The 20921-nt window shown below is 39.1% G+C and overlaps 1 protein-coding gene across 2 annotated transcripts in view; it reads left to right on the forward strand.

The window, feature by feature from the left end:
* PIK3C2G (phosphatidylinositol-4-phosphate 3-kinase catalytic subunit type 2 gamma) overlaps positions 1–20921 on the forward strand; it is a 400993-nt gene that overhangs the window by 116683 nt on the left and 263389 nt on the right. For both annotated transcript variants that reach the window (XM_024256898.2, XM_024256899.2), the window contains 2 exons: positions 9024–9138; positions 18398–18528. In XM_024256898.2, coding sequence (XP_024112666.2) covers positions 9024–9138; positions 18398–18528 — 246 coding nt within the window. The remainder of the gene's footprint in view (positions 1–9023; positions 9139–18397; positions 18529–20921) is intronic.

A 20921-nucleotide genomic window follows, 5' to 3' on the forward strand; every position in this document is an offset into this window, starting at 1 on the left:
ATTTTTGTCTTTAAAACTAATCTTCAAGGCATTTTTCCAGATGGTTATGACAGTAAAAATACCACCTCCATGTTGTATTGTCATATGTCACTTACCACTGGTAAGCATGTTACACACGAGTGGTCACAGAGGATGAGCATTTGTGAGAGATGGCATCTGGGACTGATCCTAGGTGGTATTTTTTAAGGGGATGCGTCAAAATTGTAGACAATGAGACATCAAAAAACAACTCACTTCAACAATTACTCAATAAGGATTTCTAAATATTTTTCCAAAAAAACCTGTTTCTCCTGAAAATCAGAAAATCTGCCTTTCTCCTGTGCTAGACAATTTAAGGAAATAAAGATATTTTTAAGAAACCAGAAATACGTCACATGGGGCAATTGGGAGGCTGCAAAGACTCCAGTTTGTTCATTGCTTCAAGTTACAAAGATTCTAACCCAATTTATTTGATGCAGATATTTCCAGATCACAGCAAATTGGTGACTGAATTTCATTTCCTTTCATGGCGTAATCCCTGCTCATAAACATTTGGTATTGAATCTGTCTTTTATTACAGTTCAAATTGCCCATAGCTAGCCACGTGGAACTATAATGAGCGCTTATGTCATTATTTTTTCCAACACATATATCAACTGAAAATATGCAGAATTAAAGGTTTCTTATCGTTTTGTGGTTTCCAGAAGTGGATTTCAGAAGAACCAATGGTGATTAAACTCAGATAAATCAGTTAGGGCTGCATCAACAAAGTCTGAAAATAAAAATAAACTTCTACATTTTCAAGCATGCAAAGTTGTCTTCAATTCTATTTTTAATAGTCTTGGCCAGGTGCGGTGGCTCACGCCTGTAATCCCAGCACTTTGGGAGGCCGAGGCGGGTGGATCATGAGGTCAGGAGATCGAGACCATCCTGGCTAACATGGTGAAACCCCGTCTCTACGAAAAAAATACAAAAAAATTAGCCAGGCATGGTGGCGGGTGCCTGTAGTCCCAGCTACTTGGGAGGCTGAGGCAGGAGAATGGTGTGAACCTGGGAGGCGGAGCTTGCAGTGAGCCGAAATGGTGCCACTGCACTCCAGCCTGGGCGACAAAGCAAGCCTCTGTCCAAAAAAAAAAAAAAAAAAGGCTCAAGTCCAAAGGTAAATTTGGCCCACAGAAGTTTTATAATCCTGTCTTTTGCAGGCAAGGCTTCCACTGCATCTGCATTTGTAATGTCGCCACAATGTATCGAGAAACTGTTATCCTCACCTCAGCAATTTCCATGCGCTTCCTCCCCTATTCAAGTTCAAAATTAATAGTATGGTAGTTAGTTAGCATTTCTAAATTGTGGTAAGCTACTTCAGCACAGAGATTCTCAACCCTGATTAAATAATAGAATTTTCTGAGGAGATTGAAAAATAAACCCAAAGCCCAAGCATGCCCAAAGATTCTAATTTAATTGGTCTGTGACCTGGCCTGAGCACCAGTATTTTCAAAGCTCCCAAGGTGAGTTTAAAACCTTGAAAAATCAGAATGTTTTTCATAATTCAAAAAAGGCCTAAAATAAACCTTAATCTCAAAACAATTAGATTCCTTAGACAATTGCCTGAGTAGCCAACCCCCACTGTGTCAAGTCATTTCAGATATATCTTCAAAATCATAACCAAAAAAAAACTGTGGATGAGAATTTCTTGTTGTTTTTCTCTGCTATCCAAGAGACCCTCAGTTAGTCCATATATGTCATTTACAGATGAAGAACTCTATGATGAAGGAAGATTGAAAAGCTGGCAGTTGGTTACCAGACTACTTAGAATAGAACAAGAACTAGAATGCAGGTCTGAGCTTTAACTACCTTAAGCCACCTCCCTTCCTGCTCTTAGGTGCCATGCCTTACTCCATGCACACTCTGTGAACACTTCACTACCCTACAAGAGCGATATAATTTAGATATTGTCCGCTCTAAATCTCATATTGAATTATGGTCCTCAGTATTGGAGGTGGGTCCTGGTGGCAGGTGTTTGGGTCATGGGAGCAGATCTCATGACTTGGTCCTGTCCTCGAGATAGTGACTAGGTAATCACAAGGTCTGCTTGTTTGGAAGTGTGCAGCACCTCCTCCCACCTGTTATCACCATGTGAGACACCTGCTCCTCCTTTGCCTTCTGCCATGATTGTAAGCTTCTTGAGGCCTCACCAGAAGCCCAGCAGATGCCAGCACCATGCTTCCTGTAAAGCCTGGAAAACTGTGAGGCAATTAAACTCTTTTCTTTTAAATTGCCCAGTCTCAGGTATTTCCTTACAGCAATGCAAGAATGGCCTAACCCAGAAAATCGGTACCAGGAGTAGGGTATTGCTATGAAGATATCTGGGGGCATTAGAACTGGGTAACAGGCAGAGGTTGAAAGAGTTTGGAGCACTCAGAAGAAGACATGAAGATGAGAGAAAGTTTGGGATTTCTGAAAGACTAGTTAAATAGTTGTGGCCAAAATGCTGATAGTGATATAGACTCTGTAAAGGCTGACAAAGTCTCAGTTGGCAATAAGGAACTTATTGGGAGCTGAAGCAAAGGTCACTCTTTTTATGCCTTAGCAAAGAATTTGGTTGCATTGTGTCCACGCCTTAAGAATCTGTGGAAGTTTGAACTTAAGAATGATGACTTAGGGTATCTGACAAGAGAAATTTCTAAGCAGCAGAGCATCCAAGAGGTGGCCTGGCTGCTTCCAACAGCCTCATCTCAGATTCAGGAGTGAAGAAATGACTTAAAATTGGAATTTGTACTTAAAAGGGAAGCAGAGTATAAAAGTTTGGAAAATTTGCTGCCTGGCCATGTGGCAGAGAAAGAAAAAGCATTATCAGGAGAGAAGTTGAAATGGACTTGGAGCAACCACTTCTTAGACATATCTGCATGACTGAAAAAAAGCCAGGTGCTAATAGCCAAGAAAATGTGAAAAAGGTCTCAAAGGCATTTCAGAGATATTCCAGGCAGCACCTCCCATCACAGGACCTGAGGCCTAGGAGGAAAGAATGGTTTCTGGGGCCAGGCCCAGGGACTTGCTGCCCTGTGCAGCATCAGGACACTGCTCCCCACATCCAGGTTGCTCTGGCTACAGCCTCAGACCAAAGGGGCCCAGGTACCGCTTGGGCCACCACTTTGTAAGGTGCAAGCTACAATCCTTGGCTGCTTCCACACAAGGTGTTAAGCCTTCAAGCACACAGAGTGCAAGAGTGAAGGAAGCTTGGCAACCTCCACCTAGATTTCAGAGAATATTTTGGAAAGCCCGGGTGCCCAGGCACAAGCCTGCTACAGGGGCAGATCCCTCACAGAGAACCTCTAATAGAAAAGTGCGGAGGATAAATATGGGGTTGGATTCCTCACAGAGTCCTTACTGGGGCACTGCAGAGTGGAGATGTGGGAAGTGGGCCACCACTCTCCAGATTCTGGAATGGTAGAGCCACCAGCAGCTTACAATCTCAGCATAGAAAAGCCACAGGGGCAGAGCTGAGCAAGGTCTTGGGAGCCCACCATTGTATCAGTGTGCTTGGAATGTGGGATATGGAGTCAAGGGTTATTTTGGAGCATTAAGATTTAATGACTGCCCTGCTGGGTTTCAGACTTCCGTGGGACCTGTAACTCCTTTCTTTTGGCCAAATTCTCCCTTTTGGAATGAGAATGTTTACCCAATTTCTGTACCCCCATTTTATCTTGGAAGTAAGTAACTCGTTTTGATTTTATGGGCTCATAGGTGGAAATAACTGATCTCCAGATGAGACTTTGGACTTGGACTTTAGACATTTTAGTTAATGCTGAAATGAGTTACGACTTTGGGTGACTATTGAGAAGGCATGATTGTATTTTGCAGTGTGAGAAGGACATGAGATTTGAGGAGCCAGGGGCAGAATAATATAGTTTGGATGTTGTTTCCTCCAAATCTTGTGCTGAATTGTAGTTTCCAGTGTTGGAGGTAGGACACGGTGGGAGATGTTTGGATCATGGAGATGGGTCCTTCATGGCTTGTGGCTGTCCTTGAGATAGTGAGTGGGTACTTGCAAGATCTGGTTGGTTGGCAGCGTGTGGCACATCTTCAAAGCTTGCTCCTGCTCTCACTATGTGAGACACCTGCTCACCCTTTGCCTTCCACCATGATTGGAAGCTTCCTAAGGCCTCCCAAAAAGCTGTGCAGATGCCAGCATCATGCTTTCTGTAAAGCCTGCAGAATCATGAGCCAAGTAAACTTCTTTTCTTAATAAATTATTCAATCTCAGGAATTTCTTTTTAGTGACACAAGAATAGCTTAACACAACAGGGTTCCAGCTCAGCCTTGCCTGGGCTCTACTCTTGCACATGAAACCTATTAGACATAATAAAGTCAGCAGCCCAAAGAATTTTATAACATCAGATCGTTTGGTCCTGCCAGCTACAGATTCTTTGGCTCCAGGATGCCAGCAATGGGCACATAGAATATTATGGCTAAAATTGATAATTGTTTTATTTAAACACCTTATCTTGTTGTTTGAGGAAATGGGGCCCAAAGAGGGTAAACCAGCCCATCTGTTCTCCTGGTGTCACAAATTTTGTGTTGGCTTTTCTGGTCAATGAATTTATACAACACATTCAAATTGAAAATATTCTTAAGGATACTCCAGAACAAATATTTTGAAATACTACGTTTAGCAGTGTAGTCATTCTTCTAATGGCATCATATTAAAAAGTCTCAAAGTATAGAGTGATTCCATGGATGTGTTGTGTTACGAGAATTTACAAACCCATAGCCCAGCCTAACTGACATCTTCCCATCTTTCTGAAGTTCACCCTTAACTACTAGCAGAGCCTCAAAGCTATACGTAAACTCTGAAGACCATTGATTTTGTCCAAAAAGCTCAAAAAAGTTACGTTAATAAGGGGAAGGTAATAAAGGCAGGCTCCAGATGTCCTGACACAAACTCTGGTGTTCTTTCCATTATATGAAACTCTTCTTTTGTGTCTCCTGCCTTCAAAATGTTTAATTTTAACTAACATAATAAATGTTTTCACAGGAGTAATACTTTAAAAAATAACCAGTGGTCCCCATTTGCCTGGTCTTATATATGGCTTTAAGTTATAAATATTATATATTATATATATATGGCTTTAAGGTAAATATTATATTAGCCTTTTTGAGATGGAGTTTCGCTCTCGTTGCCCAGGCTGGAGTGCAATGGTGTGATCTCGGCTCACCACAACCTCTGCCTCCCGGGTTCAAGTGATTCTCCTGCCTCAGCCTCCCGAGTAGCTGGGATAACAGGCATGCATCACCATTTGTTGATACATTGCCCCATACACACATCTATGTCAGATGTTCTGACTTCACTCTGCCACATGTGCCTCAGGGTTAAAGCCATGGTGACTGTTAATACATCCAAGACTCCATCCAAGGACAGTAATTACCATCAAATTCTTGAGTCTCCTCATCCTCTGTCAAGACCAGCTTAGATCACTCAGATTTCTGGAGTAAAGCATAGCCAAGACATAAAAATATGGTAAGGACACAAATATAACACATTCCACAACTTAGGTGTGAATAAATAATGCAACTCATATATCACACTCTTCCTCATGAGTTCCCCCCCGTAACTAAGGAGAAGAAATAAAGTTTCATCTATGATAAAGTATTAGTTCAGTAACTTTAAATAGTCATTTTAGAAATATGCAGTCTCTTTTGGATAAAAAACCTAGGCAATACCATTCAGGACATAGACATGGGCAAGGACTTCATGTCTAAAATGCCAAAAGCAACGGCAACAAAAGCCAAAATTGACAAATGGGATCTAATTAAACTAAAGAGATTCTGCACAGCAAAAGAAACTACCATCAGAGTGAACAGGCAACCTACAGAATGGGAGAAAATTTTTGCAATCTACTCATCTGACAAAGGGCTAATATCCAGAATCTACAAATAACTCAAACAAATTTACAAGAAAAAAACAAACAACCCCATCAAAAAGTGGGCAAAGGATATGAACAGACACTTCTCAAAAGAAGACATTTATGCAGCCAAAAGACACATGAAAAAATGCTCATCATCACTGGCCGTCAGAGAAATGCAAATCAAAACCCCAATGAGATACCATCTCACACCCATTAGAATGGCGATCATTAAAATGGCAGGAAACAACAGATGCTGGAGAGGATGTGGAGAAACAGGAGCACTTTTACACTGTTGGTGGGACTGTAAACTGGTTCAACCATTGTGGAAGACAGTATGGCGATTCCTCAAGGATCTAGAACTAGAAATACCATTTGACCCAGCCATCCCATTACTGGGTATATACCCAAAGGACTATAAATCATGCTGCTATAAAGACACATGCACAGGTATGTTTATTGCAGCACTATTCACAATAGTGACTTGGAACCAACCCAAATGCCCATCAATGATAGAGTGGATTAAGAAAATGTGGCACATATACACCATGGAATACTATGCAGCCAGAAAAAATGATGAGTTCATGTCCTTTGCAGGGACATGGATGAAGCTGGAAACCATCATTCTCAGCAAACTATCACAGGGACAGAAAACCAAACACCGCCATGTTCTCACTCATAGGTGGGAATTGAACAATGAGAACACTTGGACACAGGAGAGGGAACATCACACACTGGGGCCTGTCATGGGGTCGGGGGATGGGGGAGGGATAGCATTAGGAGATATACCTAATGTAAATGACAAGTTAATGGGTGCAGCACACCAACATGGCACACGTATACTTAAGTAACAAACCTGCACGTTGTGCACATGTACCTTAGAATTTAAAGTATAATTTAAAAAAATGCTGGGTCACTCAGATAAATTTCTTACACCCTGGCTCTCTTCCTAAGAGGGGGAAAGGATATATAAGAAAAGGAGAAAACAAAATCATAAAAGCAGATCCTTTGCCCTGGTGACTTCCGATATCCAAATCAAAGCCCCTTTTTAAGCTGACGGATGCTTGTTACGGCTGAAGTCTGCAGCTCGTGACTGGGGCTCCCCCAGCTTGGCCAGGGTTTCCTGGCAAGGCCTGGGTGACTCAGGCTCTCAGAGGCACCATAGACCCTCTTGAGGTTTGCCAACGACTCCCAGTTGGCCCCAGGTTGGATGTTCCTATCAGATGCCCTTGTTATAGAAGCCCTTATCCCCACCAGGGAAACTCTGGAAACTCTCCCTCTCGAAAATCTTTAGATATTTCCAGATCTCATCTCATCTACAGAGAAACCAAAGAAGGCCCACAAAAGCTAAACTCACGAGTTCCTCCTGCCTGTTAATCACATGAAGCCAAGTTTAATGGCCATGCCACAAGCAGTGCAGAACCTCTCAAGAGGTGATTTCCTTCCAGGATCTGAAACAAGGAGTGAGAAGAGGAGCGCCTCTGCCTTCAGCATTATGTTTTGCTCACTGATCTCACACTTCTCCCCATCTGCTTGCCAAAGCAGAGAAGAGGCAAGCTGGGACGCCTATGTCTGCCGTGCTTACTCGGGTCCTTCTTTCTCTGCCTTCTACTTCTCACCCTCCCAAATTCCCAGGAAGTGATGGGCTTTTCTGTCGTCATGTTCTCCTATCCAATATGGCACATCCTCCTTCCTCCTCACCTCTGTTGACTCTGTCCCATGTACAGAAACATTTTCTCTAAATGCTGTGGAGAACAATATGACCTCCAAGTTTGGCGTTGGACATGTTTCTTCCTCCTCTCGTATTCTGCCTGACACTAATCCAAAACTTTTCTCAGGCAGATGGGGATTTGACCATTTAGGGTGAAGGTCCCATGCTCTGAAAGGCAAAGGGGAAAATTACAATAATAATTTTCTAATCTTTACCTCTATTAAACTAATTCATACCTTACTAATACTGGACCCCTGATATTGTTATACCAAGACAGATTTTATTTAGGTAAGGGAGGGATGGAAAAAAGAAACAAAGAAGACCCAAAATTCATCCTGCTACAAGAATATTCTTAAGTCATATAAAACATCTGCCCATATTTTCATAAAGCACATTATACTCCTCTAGGCAGATATGTGCTGACAATATCTTTAAATAGAGAAAATAATAAAAGAGGCAGTCTTCAGAAAGCTAAAGGTCTAAAGAAAGCTTTATTTGTTGAATTTCTTCCTCATGCTTTGCATAAGATCTGTTAAATGGCAAGACGGAATTGTATATTGCTTTTAGAAAAGCTCACTGGATGTATTAAAGTTCTTTATAAACTTAAATTTGATTTTGTTGACTTTCAGTTTTGCACTTTCAATTTGGCATATTAAAATCCAACACTGTTTTCCATGATCACTGGAACATTTTACTGATATTCTGACTCATATACCCAGCCAGGTACAACTTCTTTTTTAATTCACATAAGGATCTATGGATTTGGATGTTACTGAAGCTGTTAAAACCATCTACAAACTCTTCCCTGTTTAAAGCCTTTCCTGTACGCACTCTCATTTACTATGGTAATTTACCACCAATTTTTAAACATTTAGAATATGAATAATCTTTCTATTTATGCGTAAGGAAGCGTTTCCTCCGTGAAGCCCCACAACTATTTTTATTCTGCAGATCATATGCTATGCTAATTTAAATCTTTTTTTATATAAATTTAAAACTTGTATCTTTAAAGTTTCCCAGGGGATTTAGTCACTCCATGGAGCAAAATATGTTTTGAAGAGTTGACATCTTTATTGATTTAAGGCAGTTGTAACTCTAATAATATAAATCTGAAATTCTTAGTCGTGCCTTATAATCACCATTGATGGCAATTAAAAATAAATGCTACCTATTAGAAACCACTGTGGGTAAATAATTTTCTCATGTGCAAAATAAATGTAGGCATTTATGAAAATAGCCAAGCATGTGGTATATCAGAAACGAACTGTTAATCAGTGTCTAGGCTGGTGGACTATCTCGTTTCTTTTCTAGCAACTGAATAAAGCCCCTATAAGAGCGGATTATGTTTATATTCCAAAAGAAAACATTTACAGATAATTATAACTTCCCTCATGAAGTGACTCCTGTCTGTCTGTATGTGTTGTCTTTTGCAGAAAATCCATTCTCGGGTCTATGCTGTTCAGCATGACATTACAGAGTGAGCCTCCCATAGAAATGATAGCTCCAGGAGTGTGGGATGTAAGTCAGCCATCCCCGGTGACCCTGCAGGTAAGTGCCAGGCTACAAGATTAAAGTACACATGGCAAGTATTGGTTGATAAGTAGTTTGCTGTCAATTATAGAAACAATTTCTTCCAGGATCACACATTTTAATAGTCTTCTCTGCCTCCAGCCTTCTGGGATTCGTGAAACCTCCACTGCTTTTATTTTATGTACAGTATTCTCAAAGCACTTTTCTCCCAGCTTATATAATGGCAATTTCAAACCATTCTCCATCCTACAAGGTCATGTTGGAGAACTATGGAGTGTTGCCATTAGTATACTCATTACAGGCATTCATTTTCTTTCTATTGTCTAAAAACAGTCATTGGTATGTATTATTAACTTGGTATCCTACTCACACCTGCCTCTGCTTTGTGTCATATTTCTTTAAAATCTCTTCTGGTATATGTTTCTTAAAATGGCTAGCAATTAACTGAGTAGTAGGAAAAAAACTGCAAAGTAATTATCCTTCTTTTTTTCTTAAAGTCTCTCTACTCTGTGTGATTAGTGATCATAAAAGAAAGGTGGTGAATGACTTCAGCCTTTGGTCCTTACTGCTGACAGCTCCTTATGGGTTCCTGATTGTAGTTCGTCAGATTGGCTGGAAATGTGAGGCATGCACAGTCTCATACACAGAAATGCATGGAATATGAACTCTTCATCTCTATAGGAAAAATTAGAAAATGCTCTCTGGGCAGCACCCTCTAGAACAGAGTTTTTCAGCCTTACCAGTATTGACATTTTGGACAAGAAAATTCTTTGTTGTGGGGGCTGTTCTGTGTATTTCAGGATGTTTAGCATCATCCCCGGCTTCTTTCCACTAGATGCCTGAGGTACTTTCTCATTCTGAAAATCAAAGAATGTCTCCAGATATTGTCAAATGTGATTTGAGAAAAGGATTTCCTCAGCTGACATCACTGCTCTAGAGGAAGTTAGTAGAGTCTCCAGCCTCTTAAGTTTCCAGGCTTGTGGTGAGGGGTTTGGGACATAGAGTTGAGAAAGATGCACAGAAAAATATTTAACATGGAAAGGAAAAATTAATGCTAATAAAAACATGACATCACACTCTTGCAGAGGAAAATTCGACCAGATGACACCTAAAGATCCACTTCTAATCTGTGGACATGTTAAAAATGAATGCTTATTCAGATTAGATCTTGGCACAATATCATAGACACTCCACACATGATATCTTATCAATTAGCACTTGTTCTGTTTTAAAAGAACAAAAAAAAATAAATATATCCATGAATAAAGAGGAGAGACTCATCACAAACCCGGTAAACATATTCTACTAATGAAGAAAAATAGCAAAATGCTAGAGGTTCATTTCAATCACATTTGATTCATGTTTTACATATGACTACTATGCTCCAAACATTATGGTAAACACTCTCACAAAAATGAGCGAATACGTAATACTAAGCCAAGGAATGCAAAATCCAGCTGGAGAGACAGACTTTCACAACTCACTCTGATGTAATGTGACAGATACTATAGCCATTGTAGGGACACTAACACAGCGAGAATAGCAATGAATATTTCCGAGAGAAAGTAAAGAAATGTAAAAAGTCTGGGGACAGACACCCAGAGGACATGACATTTGAATGCCCTTTATAGAATGAGTAAATTCTCACTAACGAGTTTAAATGGGAAGGATTATCCGGTCTTAAAGGAATGCACAATGCAAACACACAGATGCAGAAAAGAGTTGGCAGTTTCAAAATATGGCAAGTTAGTTATGATTAAAGAATAAATTAAGTGAGGAACAGTGGTAAAAAGTGGAAAATCATTAGGGCAATAGATTGTGTACCAGGTTTGGACATGATTGTCTGGGCAGTAAGTCATAAAAAGTAGTTCCAGCAATGTTGTAGAAAATGCCTTAAAAAACAAGAAGATCGGATATGTGAACACTTGTTTTGGTTTGGGTTTGGGTGTTTTTTTTTGAGACAGAGGCTCACTCTGTCACCGAGGCTGGAGTGTAGTGGAATAAACATAGCTCACTGCAGCCTCCACCTCCTGGGGTCCAATGACCCTGTCATCTTAGCCTCCCAAGTAGCTGGAACCACAAGTGCATGCCACCATGCCCTGTTATTTTTATTTTTATTTTTATTTGTAGAGATGGGAGTCTCACTATGTTGCTCATGCTGGTCTTGAACTCCTGACCTCAGGCAGTCCTCCTGCCTCAACATCCCAAAGTGCTGGGATTACAGGTGTGAGCCACTGCACCCAGCCTGGACATTTATTAGAAGAATATTTTAGTGATCTAAGTTAAGGATCATAGGGCCAAAAACTAAGAAAAAACAATTAAATGGTAGATTTTAGAAACTTTTTTTAAACAGAAACGGGTGCAACTATATGAAGGAAATATATAGGGAAACAGAGACAGAAACTTGAGTTCCTGAGTTCATAGCAATATCTTCAGTTTTAAGAATGAACACAGAGAAAGGATAGACAGTCTTCAACAGAGTAATATGATGAACTCAGTTTGAGATACCTTGCATTTTATATAGACCTGTGGGGTGTGTAAGATATAAGTGATCTTTCTTTAAGGAGACAAATGTATTTTCTATCAAACTATTTCTTGACAGGTCCAAACCACCTTAGCTTAATGAAAATTTTCAAGTATGACCATTGTCAGAGTTTTGTGGATATAAATTCATGATTTTAAGGTTCTATGGGGCAGAGAAGAGTGACGGTGGTAGAAGGAGGAGAAGAAAATCTATCAGATGAGACTACCCTTGATTCTTCTCAGATGAGGTGAATAGTTCCTTTATCAACACAGATTTTAGCAAGTGGAATCTGAAGGAAAACTTCAAATATTCAATAGTGGCACGGATTTCCAGGTAAAGATCTGGATCCATAATAGAATTCATCTTAAAAATAAGTGAAGGAAGGGCATGTAAATCATTCCACAGTATGCAAAAGTTAAACCATCCCATTTTTACAAAATAATTTCAAATTGTATAGATACATTAAAAGTCTCTCAGCATGACTTTAATTGGTGATGCAATATATAAAATGAGAGTTATTAAGGTAGTAAAGACAAAACCTTTAATAGTATCAGTTTAATTAAATAGTCAGCTGAATTTAGAGCAGAATCTTTCAACCTAAAGATTATGAGATGGTGAAATTACAACCAAGTTCTGCATCCATTGTTTCGTTAGGGAGTTAGTATGAGTCTCGGGGAAAGACTTCTGGCTGAGTTAGAAACTCTGGATTCTAGTCTTCCTTCTACAGAAAACTTTATGACCTTGAACAAGTCACCTAACCTATTTTATCCTCTGCATAATGAAAAGATTATACTAAGCCTACCTGACTTCACTTTTCCGATTGTCCTCATTAGATGGTGGTTACTGCCACACTGCAGCCACTCCAGTATGACAAGGGATGTGATATGACACAGATGTGATCACTTCCAGGCAATACTTTTTTCAGGTCCTATGGTTCATTGATGTACCGACCGGAAGCAGTGGACAGAGTGAAATAGATTTTAGTTCAGAAATGGAGGCAGATAATACATAAGTTATTGCTTTGACTCACTTAGCCTGGGTCTCCCTCAACTTCCTGCTTCTCCCTGAATGCAATCTAGTGGAACAGCTCTGTCACATATTTAAGCACGAAATGCAGAGCTGTTTCATAGAATTCATGTGGTTCTTGTTCTAGTCTATCTTTCTTTATTATTATTATTATTATGATTATTATTATTATTATTATTTGGAGATGAAGTCTCACTCTGTCACCCAGGCTGGAGTGCAGTGGCTCAATCTCGGCTCACTGCAACCTCCTCCTCCCGGTGCTCAAGCAATTCTCCTGCCTCAGCCTCCCAAGTAGCTGGGATTACAGGTGTGCGCCACCATGCCCAGCTAATTTTTGTATCTTAGTAGATACGGTTTCACCATGATGGCCAGGTTGGTTTCGAACTCCTGACCTCAGGTAATCCACCTATCTCGGCCCCCCAAAGTGCTGGGATCTATGTTTCTCTATTTCCTCACCTCCCCATTTGTACCTACAATCACTGTATTCTGGCTTGCCACCACTCTTAACTGTGGTTAGGTACCTGCTAGTTCCTAGGTGCCAAACCCAGTGATGGTTTTCAGTCCTCATCAGGCTAGCCCTCCCTCTGCTCTTCTTGGCACTGTCTGGCTCTTCCCCATAACTGAACTCCCTCCTCTTCTTCAAAGAGACTGAACTTTCTCCCTCCTCCTTCCACAGAACCGAACCCCCTCCTCCTCTGGCTTTGGTGTTACTGCCCTCGGTTATCTCCTTCCACTGCTCTCTGGTCTTCCTTTGTCTCCTTCCCAGGCTCTCACCAAGGACAATTCTCAAAGGTTCCAGTCTGCAGCCTGCTGCCGTGCACAGTGCACATATTCTCCCTGGATGCTCTCATTCATTTATTTTCTTTTAAAAAAACAGCCTTCTTGAGATGTAATTCACATACCACACTATCCTCCCATTTAAAGTGTGCAATTCAGTAGTTTTTAGTATTTTCACAGATATGTGCAACTATCACCGCAGTCAATTTCAGATCATTTTCATCACATCAAAAAAGAAATCCCATACCCCTTAGCTCTCACCTCCTATTCCCCCAATCCTAAGCAACCACTAATCTTCTTTCTATCTCTATCAATTTGACTGTTTGGGACATTTCATTTAAATGGAATCATACAATGTGTGATCTTATTTGTGGCCAGCTTCTGTCACTTAGCATAATATTTGCAAAGTGCATCCAGGTGGTAGCCCCGATTGGGATTCATTCCTTTTTCTATATTACATTTACATTTTTATACAATAATATTAAATTATTGTAATATGTACATATGAATATACCATATTTTATTAATTTATCAGTCAATGTACATTTGGATTCTTTTCACTATTTAGCTATTAAGAATATTGCTGTTATGAACAGGTATGGAAACGTTTTTGTGTGAACATATGTTTTCATCTTTCTTGAATATATACTTAGCCATGGAATTACTGGGTCTCATACATTTCTAAGGTTCTTGTCTCAATATCTATGTAAGTGCACTTCTGAGTCTGTATCTCTAGTTCAGACTTCTTCACACATCAAGCTTCAGACAAATATAGCCACATACTTGCTGAAACCCCCACCTGGATATTCTATTGGCAGCTTCAAACGAAACATGCCCCAAATGGAGCCCACTTCCTCTCCAAAATTACTTTCACCCTCTGAATTCTTTATGTCTGTTCATGCCCCACATACACCTACCTGATTTTCTTGTCTCCTTCCTTCTTTCTCTCTACTCATATCCGGTCCATACTATATCCTGCCAATTTATCTTCTATATTTTTATTGTCTATCCTCTCAATTCCTCACCTCATCTGCTGGTTTCCTTGGCTTTAGTTTTGTCATTCTCTAATCCAAAATTTATGCAGTCACAAGCGTGATTCTTCTAAAACTTAAATCTGAACCTGTCAGTTCCCTGCTTAGACTCTTCAATAACTCAGTGCTACCCAGAGGATTAAGGCCAACCTCTGTAGCATGACCTCTGTCCCATCGCTTCTCTTGCCAGTCCCTGTTTGACACTTCAAGCTTCAACAACTTTGAAAATATTGTCGTTTCTGACATGCACTGTCTTGCTTTCACCTTATGTGAATTTATGAATACTGTTCCCTGTCTATAACGTGCCCTCGCCCCTTCACCCTCCACTGTCCACCCCTCCTCTGACTCTGTGTAAATGAGATTCATCTTTTTCCATCCACGGAGCCTCTAGAAATCTCTCCCTTACCCCCTCCACTCTTCTCACGCCAAGCAAAGTTAAGTGCCCTTCTTCTATGTTCACGTAATACCCAACAGCATTTTTATCAACACATTTATCACATCGTATTCCTTCCCACTGACTGAGAGATCTCTGATGGCATTGAAGGTATTATATCACAAACATCTAGCACAGTAGTTGGAATAATGTATTTGTTAAATTAATGATATGTATCCATATTTCTGATGACTACAAAAACACTGCCCACACGTATGTCTCAATTTAGCCCTTTGGTCCACTTATCTGAACCTGAATACCAACATGTTTAGCTCTTCCTCTTATCTAAGCGAGACGTCTCCTTAAACCACAGACCTTACTCACTCATTCCAAGTATTTTACTTTTTCTAACATTTTAGTAGATGCTTATATTCCATTATCGTCAGTGTTAGGAAGAAGCACCAGTCTTATCATTGATACAAAGTTTTTAGAACACATTGTATTTTTATTTCTAATGTAACAGAGATCCTTTTTTTTTCTCACTCCAAAACCACCATATGGATCCCTCTTTAGAACTCCTTTTTTCAGACTCACCACAATTGCCACCCAGTTAGCAGTTATCCTTCCTTCCTCTGAACTGCAATAGAACATGCGTCTATGTCATGGTCTAACATACGTATGTCTTTTCTTTTCTTTTCTTTTTTTATGAGACAGTGTCTCACTCCGTCACCCCAGCTGGAGTGCAGTGGCATGATCTCAGCTCACTGCAACCTCCACCTCCATGGTTCAAGCAATTCTCTCTTGTGCCTCAGCCTCCCAAGTGGCTGGAATTACAGGTGCATGCCACCATGCCCAGCTCAGTTTTGTATTTTTAGTAGACACAGGGTTTCACCATGTTGGCCAGGCTGGTCTCGAGCTCCTAACCTCAAGTGATCTGTCTGCCTCAGTCTCCCAAAGTCCTGAGATTACAGGCATGAGACACCATGCCCAGCACGTGTGTCTTATAATACCAACCTACACACAGTCCAAGTGGAAGTTCTTTGCATAATCTGACAGAATCATGGGAACCCAAAACTGGCCCAGGGGCACCTTATGGGTATGGTTGTGGGGCATAGACACTAGGGACATTCACAACAGCTCCCGTGAGCAGTGCCAAGTAATGAAGCCATAGTAGAAATCACGGTGGCCAACTGTGAATGACAAAGGATGAGCAGAAGAAGTGAAGCAAGATGGATAAATGGAACACAAGAAGTTGATATCCAAATGTGTAAGGAGCTGTGAATTAGAAGGGAAGATAACCAGGTTTGAATATGTTCCTCTATCCCCCCGCAAAAAAACATATTTTTTGTTGCTGTTGTTGTTGCTGTTGTTAAAATAAGGAGTGTATCCTCAAGGCTTAGCCAGGAATGTGAGAAATAGATGTCATGGCGCATGCAGTGTTGATATTTGAATAGATCTCCTGGAGCATTCCTTTAAAAAGAAATTTGAAGCCGGGTGCGGTGGCTCACGCCTGTAATCCAAGCACTTTGGGAGGCCGAGGCAGGTGGATCATGAGGTCAGGAGATCGAGACCATCCTGGCTAACATGGTGAAACTGTCTCTACTAAAAATACAAAAAATTAGCTGGGTGTGGTGGCGGGTGCCTGTAGTCCCAGCTACTGGGGAGGCTGAGGCAGGAGAATGGCATGAACCCGGCAGGTGGAGCTTGCAGTGAGCTGAAATGGTGCCACTGCACTCCAGCCTGGGCAACAGAGTGAGACTCCATCTCAAAAAAAAAAAAAAAAAAGAAATTTGAGACCAAAGCCAGACTTGGTCAGCTACAGCCATATAAGGAGAAAGAACAGAGCTGAGTGTTTGTCAGTACTGAAAGCACAACAATGAAGCACAGCTTTGGGGTGCTATGTACTTATTATTCCCTATTTTAATTGTTAATGTGTGTGCCTTTTCTCCTCAATTAGACTTTAAGTTATCAGAAAATAATAGATATTACTTATATCTTTCATTATGTATAGTGCTTAAAAGTGTTCTAAAGCAAATGCATTAAAGCATAGTTTTGGGGAAGTTTTCTCTTATAAAAAGTACAAAAGGCAACTAGGAAAAATTCCAATATTTTCTATAGTAACTCAAGAATCAGTAGCTATTTAGCCTCATAATTCATGAAAAAATGCAATTTAATAAAAGATCTCACTCACGTATCAGAAATAAAAATTGTTTCCTAAGTAAAATATACACAAATAATTTATTATAGGTTTGTACACAGGAGTTCTTTTGTATGCTCATCTACCTTTCTCAATTTTCTCATCCACCATGCCATTTACTTAGTGTCAACATAAAATTATACTAACTCATTAAGAGCTATTTAAAAATATTTGTCCATATAAAGAGTAGCATGTAACTTGCTCGTACTGGATGCCCTTCCCTCTAAGGTACCAAAGTTCATCTTTCAAGATTAATCTTTGTCAAGAGGCAAACTTTGCTGTAATGTTTCAGTTAAGCTGATCTCGTACTTGTTTATTTTATCATGTTGGAGTAGTAATTGATACATTGTTAACACAGATTATATCAAAAACAAAAATTATAACAAATGTTAGAGGTTATAGAATGAAATTACTAAAACTTTTTCAAATAAATAAGCGCTCAAATATATTAAACTGTATTTCAATCGAAACTCACACCATCTACTTTGTAAGGTTCCTCAATTTTTTCTGAGATTCCAATCTAACATAACTCAGCAGAGAAAAATAATGTCTGTGGGATTTCTAATAAATAAAATGAAAAAAACCCAGTATGTGTGATAACCTTAAGCAAACCTATGGAGCCCTAAAATATCCAGCTTATTTACATAGTCTGGAACTGTCTTTTTGTTAACTGTAATTTTATTTACTAGAATCAGATTCTGAATCACTGAAACATGGTTTAATAGAAAGTAGACTGAGCCAGGAAAAAAAGGAGGCTGGATTCTAGAACTGTCTATAAATCTGAACTACAGAACCAAAGCAGAAATATTCTATTTGATTTTTTACTAACGCAACAGTTCTTTACCAAAGGAGAGCTCACTCATGTGTACATAATGATTCTCAGACTTGCAAATTTCATGAACTAGAGATCAATATAGATTAACTCTATTTTTTCAGGTGGGTTACACGAAAAAAGCATAATTACCAATGTTAAATTTCATCATTTCATAAGGAGACATTTTAACACTGAAATGTAAAAAGGATATAATGTCAGCATTAACCAAAAATGTAACATATTAATCTTTATGGAGAGACCATATATTATTATTTCTCTCATTTTCCCTCAGACAACATTACAGGTGACCCATCTATACCATTTGTACACATAATTGGCTAAATAACTTGTATATTTAAATCCTAAGTCCAACCTTTAATAATTATTTTAGAAATTATTTTAAAATTATAAATAGCACAGAAAAAATAGAATTTATTCTGTTCTTTAGTTTCTATAAATCTAAGATAGGAGTATTAAATCAATAATGTATTTTGAGACACCTTCAACACATGGCAAATCATTCTTTTTCTTTCAGATTGATTTTCCAGCTACTGGGTGGGAGTATATGAAACCTGATTCTGAAGAGAATAGAAGTAATCTTGAAGAGCCACCAGAGGAGTGTATAAAACATATTGCCAGACTTTCACAGAAACAGACTCCCCTACTGTAAGTGACCTAGGTCTTGTGAATGAATTTTGCCTGCTGTTTATGATTTCCTCAATCATTCCTGAAGCATGATAGCTTCAAAGAGTGAGCCTTCCTTCCTACATAACTCGTTTCATTTCCTGATGTCATGCTTGTTGGATGGTTAATTAATGTTTAGGACGTAAATAAGTAGTTTTGTCCGCTTTTAACGATTTATTTCCTGTGATCTTAAGGAAAAGCAAAAAGTTTGGAAGTTATTCAGTTCAAAATAACAAAGCGGAGAGTGATCATATATATATCAGCACATAGCAGTGATAAACCATCTCTCAACCTTCCTTCCAGGAGGTAGAAAGTTGTTTTAGTCAACAGGGAAAAGCAACATTTAATTAAGTCAGATTTTAAAAAGAGCAGAAAAGAAGTAAGTCTTGTTTGCATAGCACAAAATTAGTGACTAAGGAGTACTTTGTAAAATAATAATTCTTTGAATAGAACCAAAATCCCAGGAAGAACTATTAGGGAATTAGTGGCATTTGTAGTTGATACTTGGCAAAATGCATGTCACAGCTGATCATGCTCATTAATAACAAGCCAAAGGCATCAAACTAAGAAAGTGTCTCTCTCCCTCTCTCTCTCTCTCTCTCTCTCTGTGTGTGTGTGTGTGTGTGTGTGAGAGAGAGAGAGAGAGAGAGAGAAGATATATAACATGATAACAGACTTTACTCCAAGAGTGAAAATTAATGTAAAGGTTTTAAACAAGGGAATCATGTGACCAGAAAAATCTTGAGTGATACCTTTGACCACAAGTTGAAGAATGGATTGGAGTGGATGTGACAGTAGAAGCAAGCAGTGCAGCAAGGAGTTGAATGTAACAGTTTAGGCAAGAGGTCATGATGGCTAAAACTAAGATGATAGCAGTGGATATTCATAGAAGTGGCTAGATTTGGGAGACATATTTTGGCAGTTGAGAAGACATAACTTGATGATTAATTAGAATTTTGGAGTAAGTCCCTTAAGAAATTAAAGAATCAAGGTTAAGTCAATAGAGAGTCCAGATCAACTGGGCAGATGGTAGTCATTTTCTGGAGGAGGAATTAGTTTGGGCCCTCCCATACTAGGGCACTGAGTGCGATCAGGAGTTTTCTTTTGAGTAATCTTGCTACTTTCCTACTGTCTAATTTCAATATTTATTACAGTTTTTCTCATTCACTTCAAGCCAGTAACATCAAACTCCTTTTTAAACTTCAATTGTGCTAGTCCTGCTCCCATCTCAAGGCCTTTTTATTTGATATTCCCTCTGCCTGAAAAACTGTTTCCTAAGTTCTTCACATTACTAAATTATCTCATCCTTTAGGCTTTCACTTAAACGTCACCTGAAAAAGTCCTTCTTTGGCCACTCTATGTGATGAAGCCTTTTTTCCCTCACTCTCTATCATATTACCTTTTATGTTATCACACTTAACACAAGCTATTATCCTGCTCACTCATGTGTTTAGCTCTTGTCCCCCTCATTAATTTGCAAGAACTGGAAAAAGCAAGGAACCTATGTTTCTTGCTTATCACTATATTCCTAATGCTATACACTGATAACAATGTGTGTGAATAAATAGATTATAAGGACTGAATTGACCTTGCATAGTTTCTGGTATAAAAAGTTGCCTTAAGAACTGAAGATGACAGAAGATTCTCATAGTCTTCATGACACATATATTGACAATCCATTGTCATACTAGACTATTGTCATCTTAACTAGATGAAGCATCTTTTTCTGTCTTACTTGAAAATGTAAAACCGTGTGTTCAACAAGTGTGCCAAAAATAAGAGGCTAGCATATTTTCACTTAGAGGTTTTTAATATGAAAAAGATGCCTTGAAATGTTAAATATATTCAAGCAAAAAGAGGTCAAAACCAACAAATAATAATCATGGTAACTCTCTTTAAATATCAGAGGTTTGTGTTTTTAAATTAACCCCGGTGGTTTCTAATTGTTTTATATTTCAGTTTCTATTTAAGCTAATAACACTCATAAAATAAGCAACATTTTCGTCTGTTTCACCCACTCAAATACAATTATTAATGATCAGTATGGTGCAGTTTTATTCTGGACTGTGAAAATAGATGGAGAACAGCCTTCAATGTGGTGAAACTTGTGTTAGAATCAGATTAACCTCAGTTTCCCAACACCACATTTTATCATTTAGTTGGTGACTTAATTATTCCTTCTTTCAAACTGACCAAAAGTAATCAGAGTGAGGAAGTTCAGACTCAATGAAACTCAGTGAAAATATGCCTGTGATATTTGTAAAAAATAAAAATTGAAAAAAAAATCTTCTTGATGTCAACCAAAAAATCCTTCCAAATCTAAAGACCCCAGAATGAAATATATAACAATATATGTTCTAAAATAGATTAGTACT

This window comes from Pongo abelii, chromosome 10 (assembly GCF_028885655.2).
Source record: "Pongo abelii isolate AG06213 chromosome 10, NHGRI_mPonAbe1-v2.0_pri, whole genome shotgun sequence".
Classification (NCBI taxonomy): Eukaryota; Metazoa; Chordata; class Mammalia; order Primates; family Hominidae; genus Pongo; species Pongo abelii.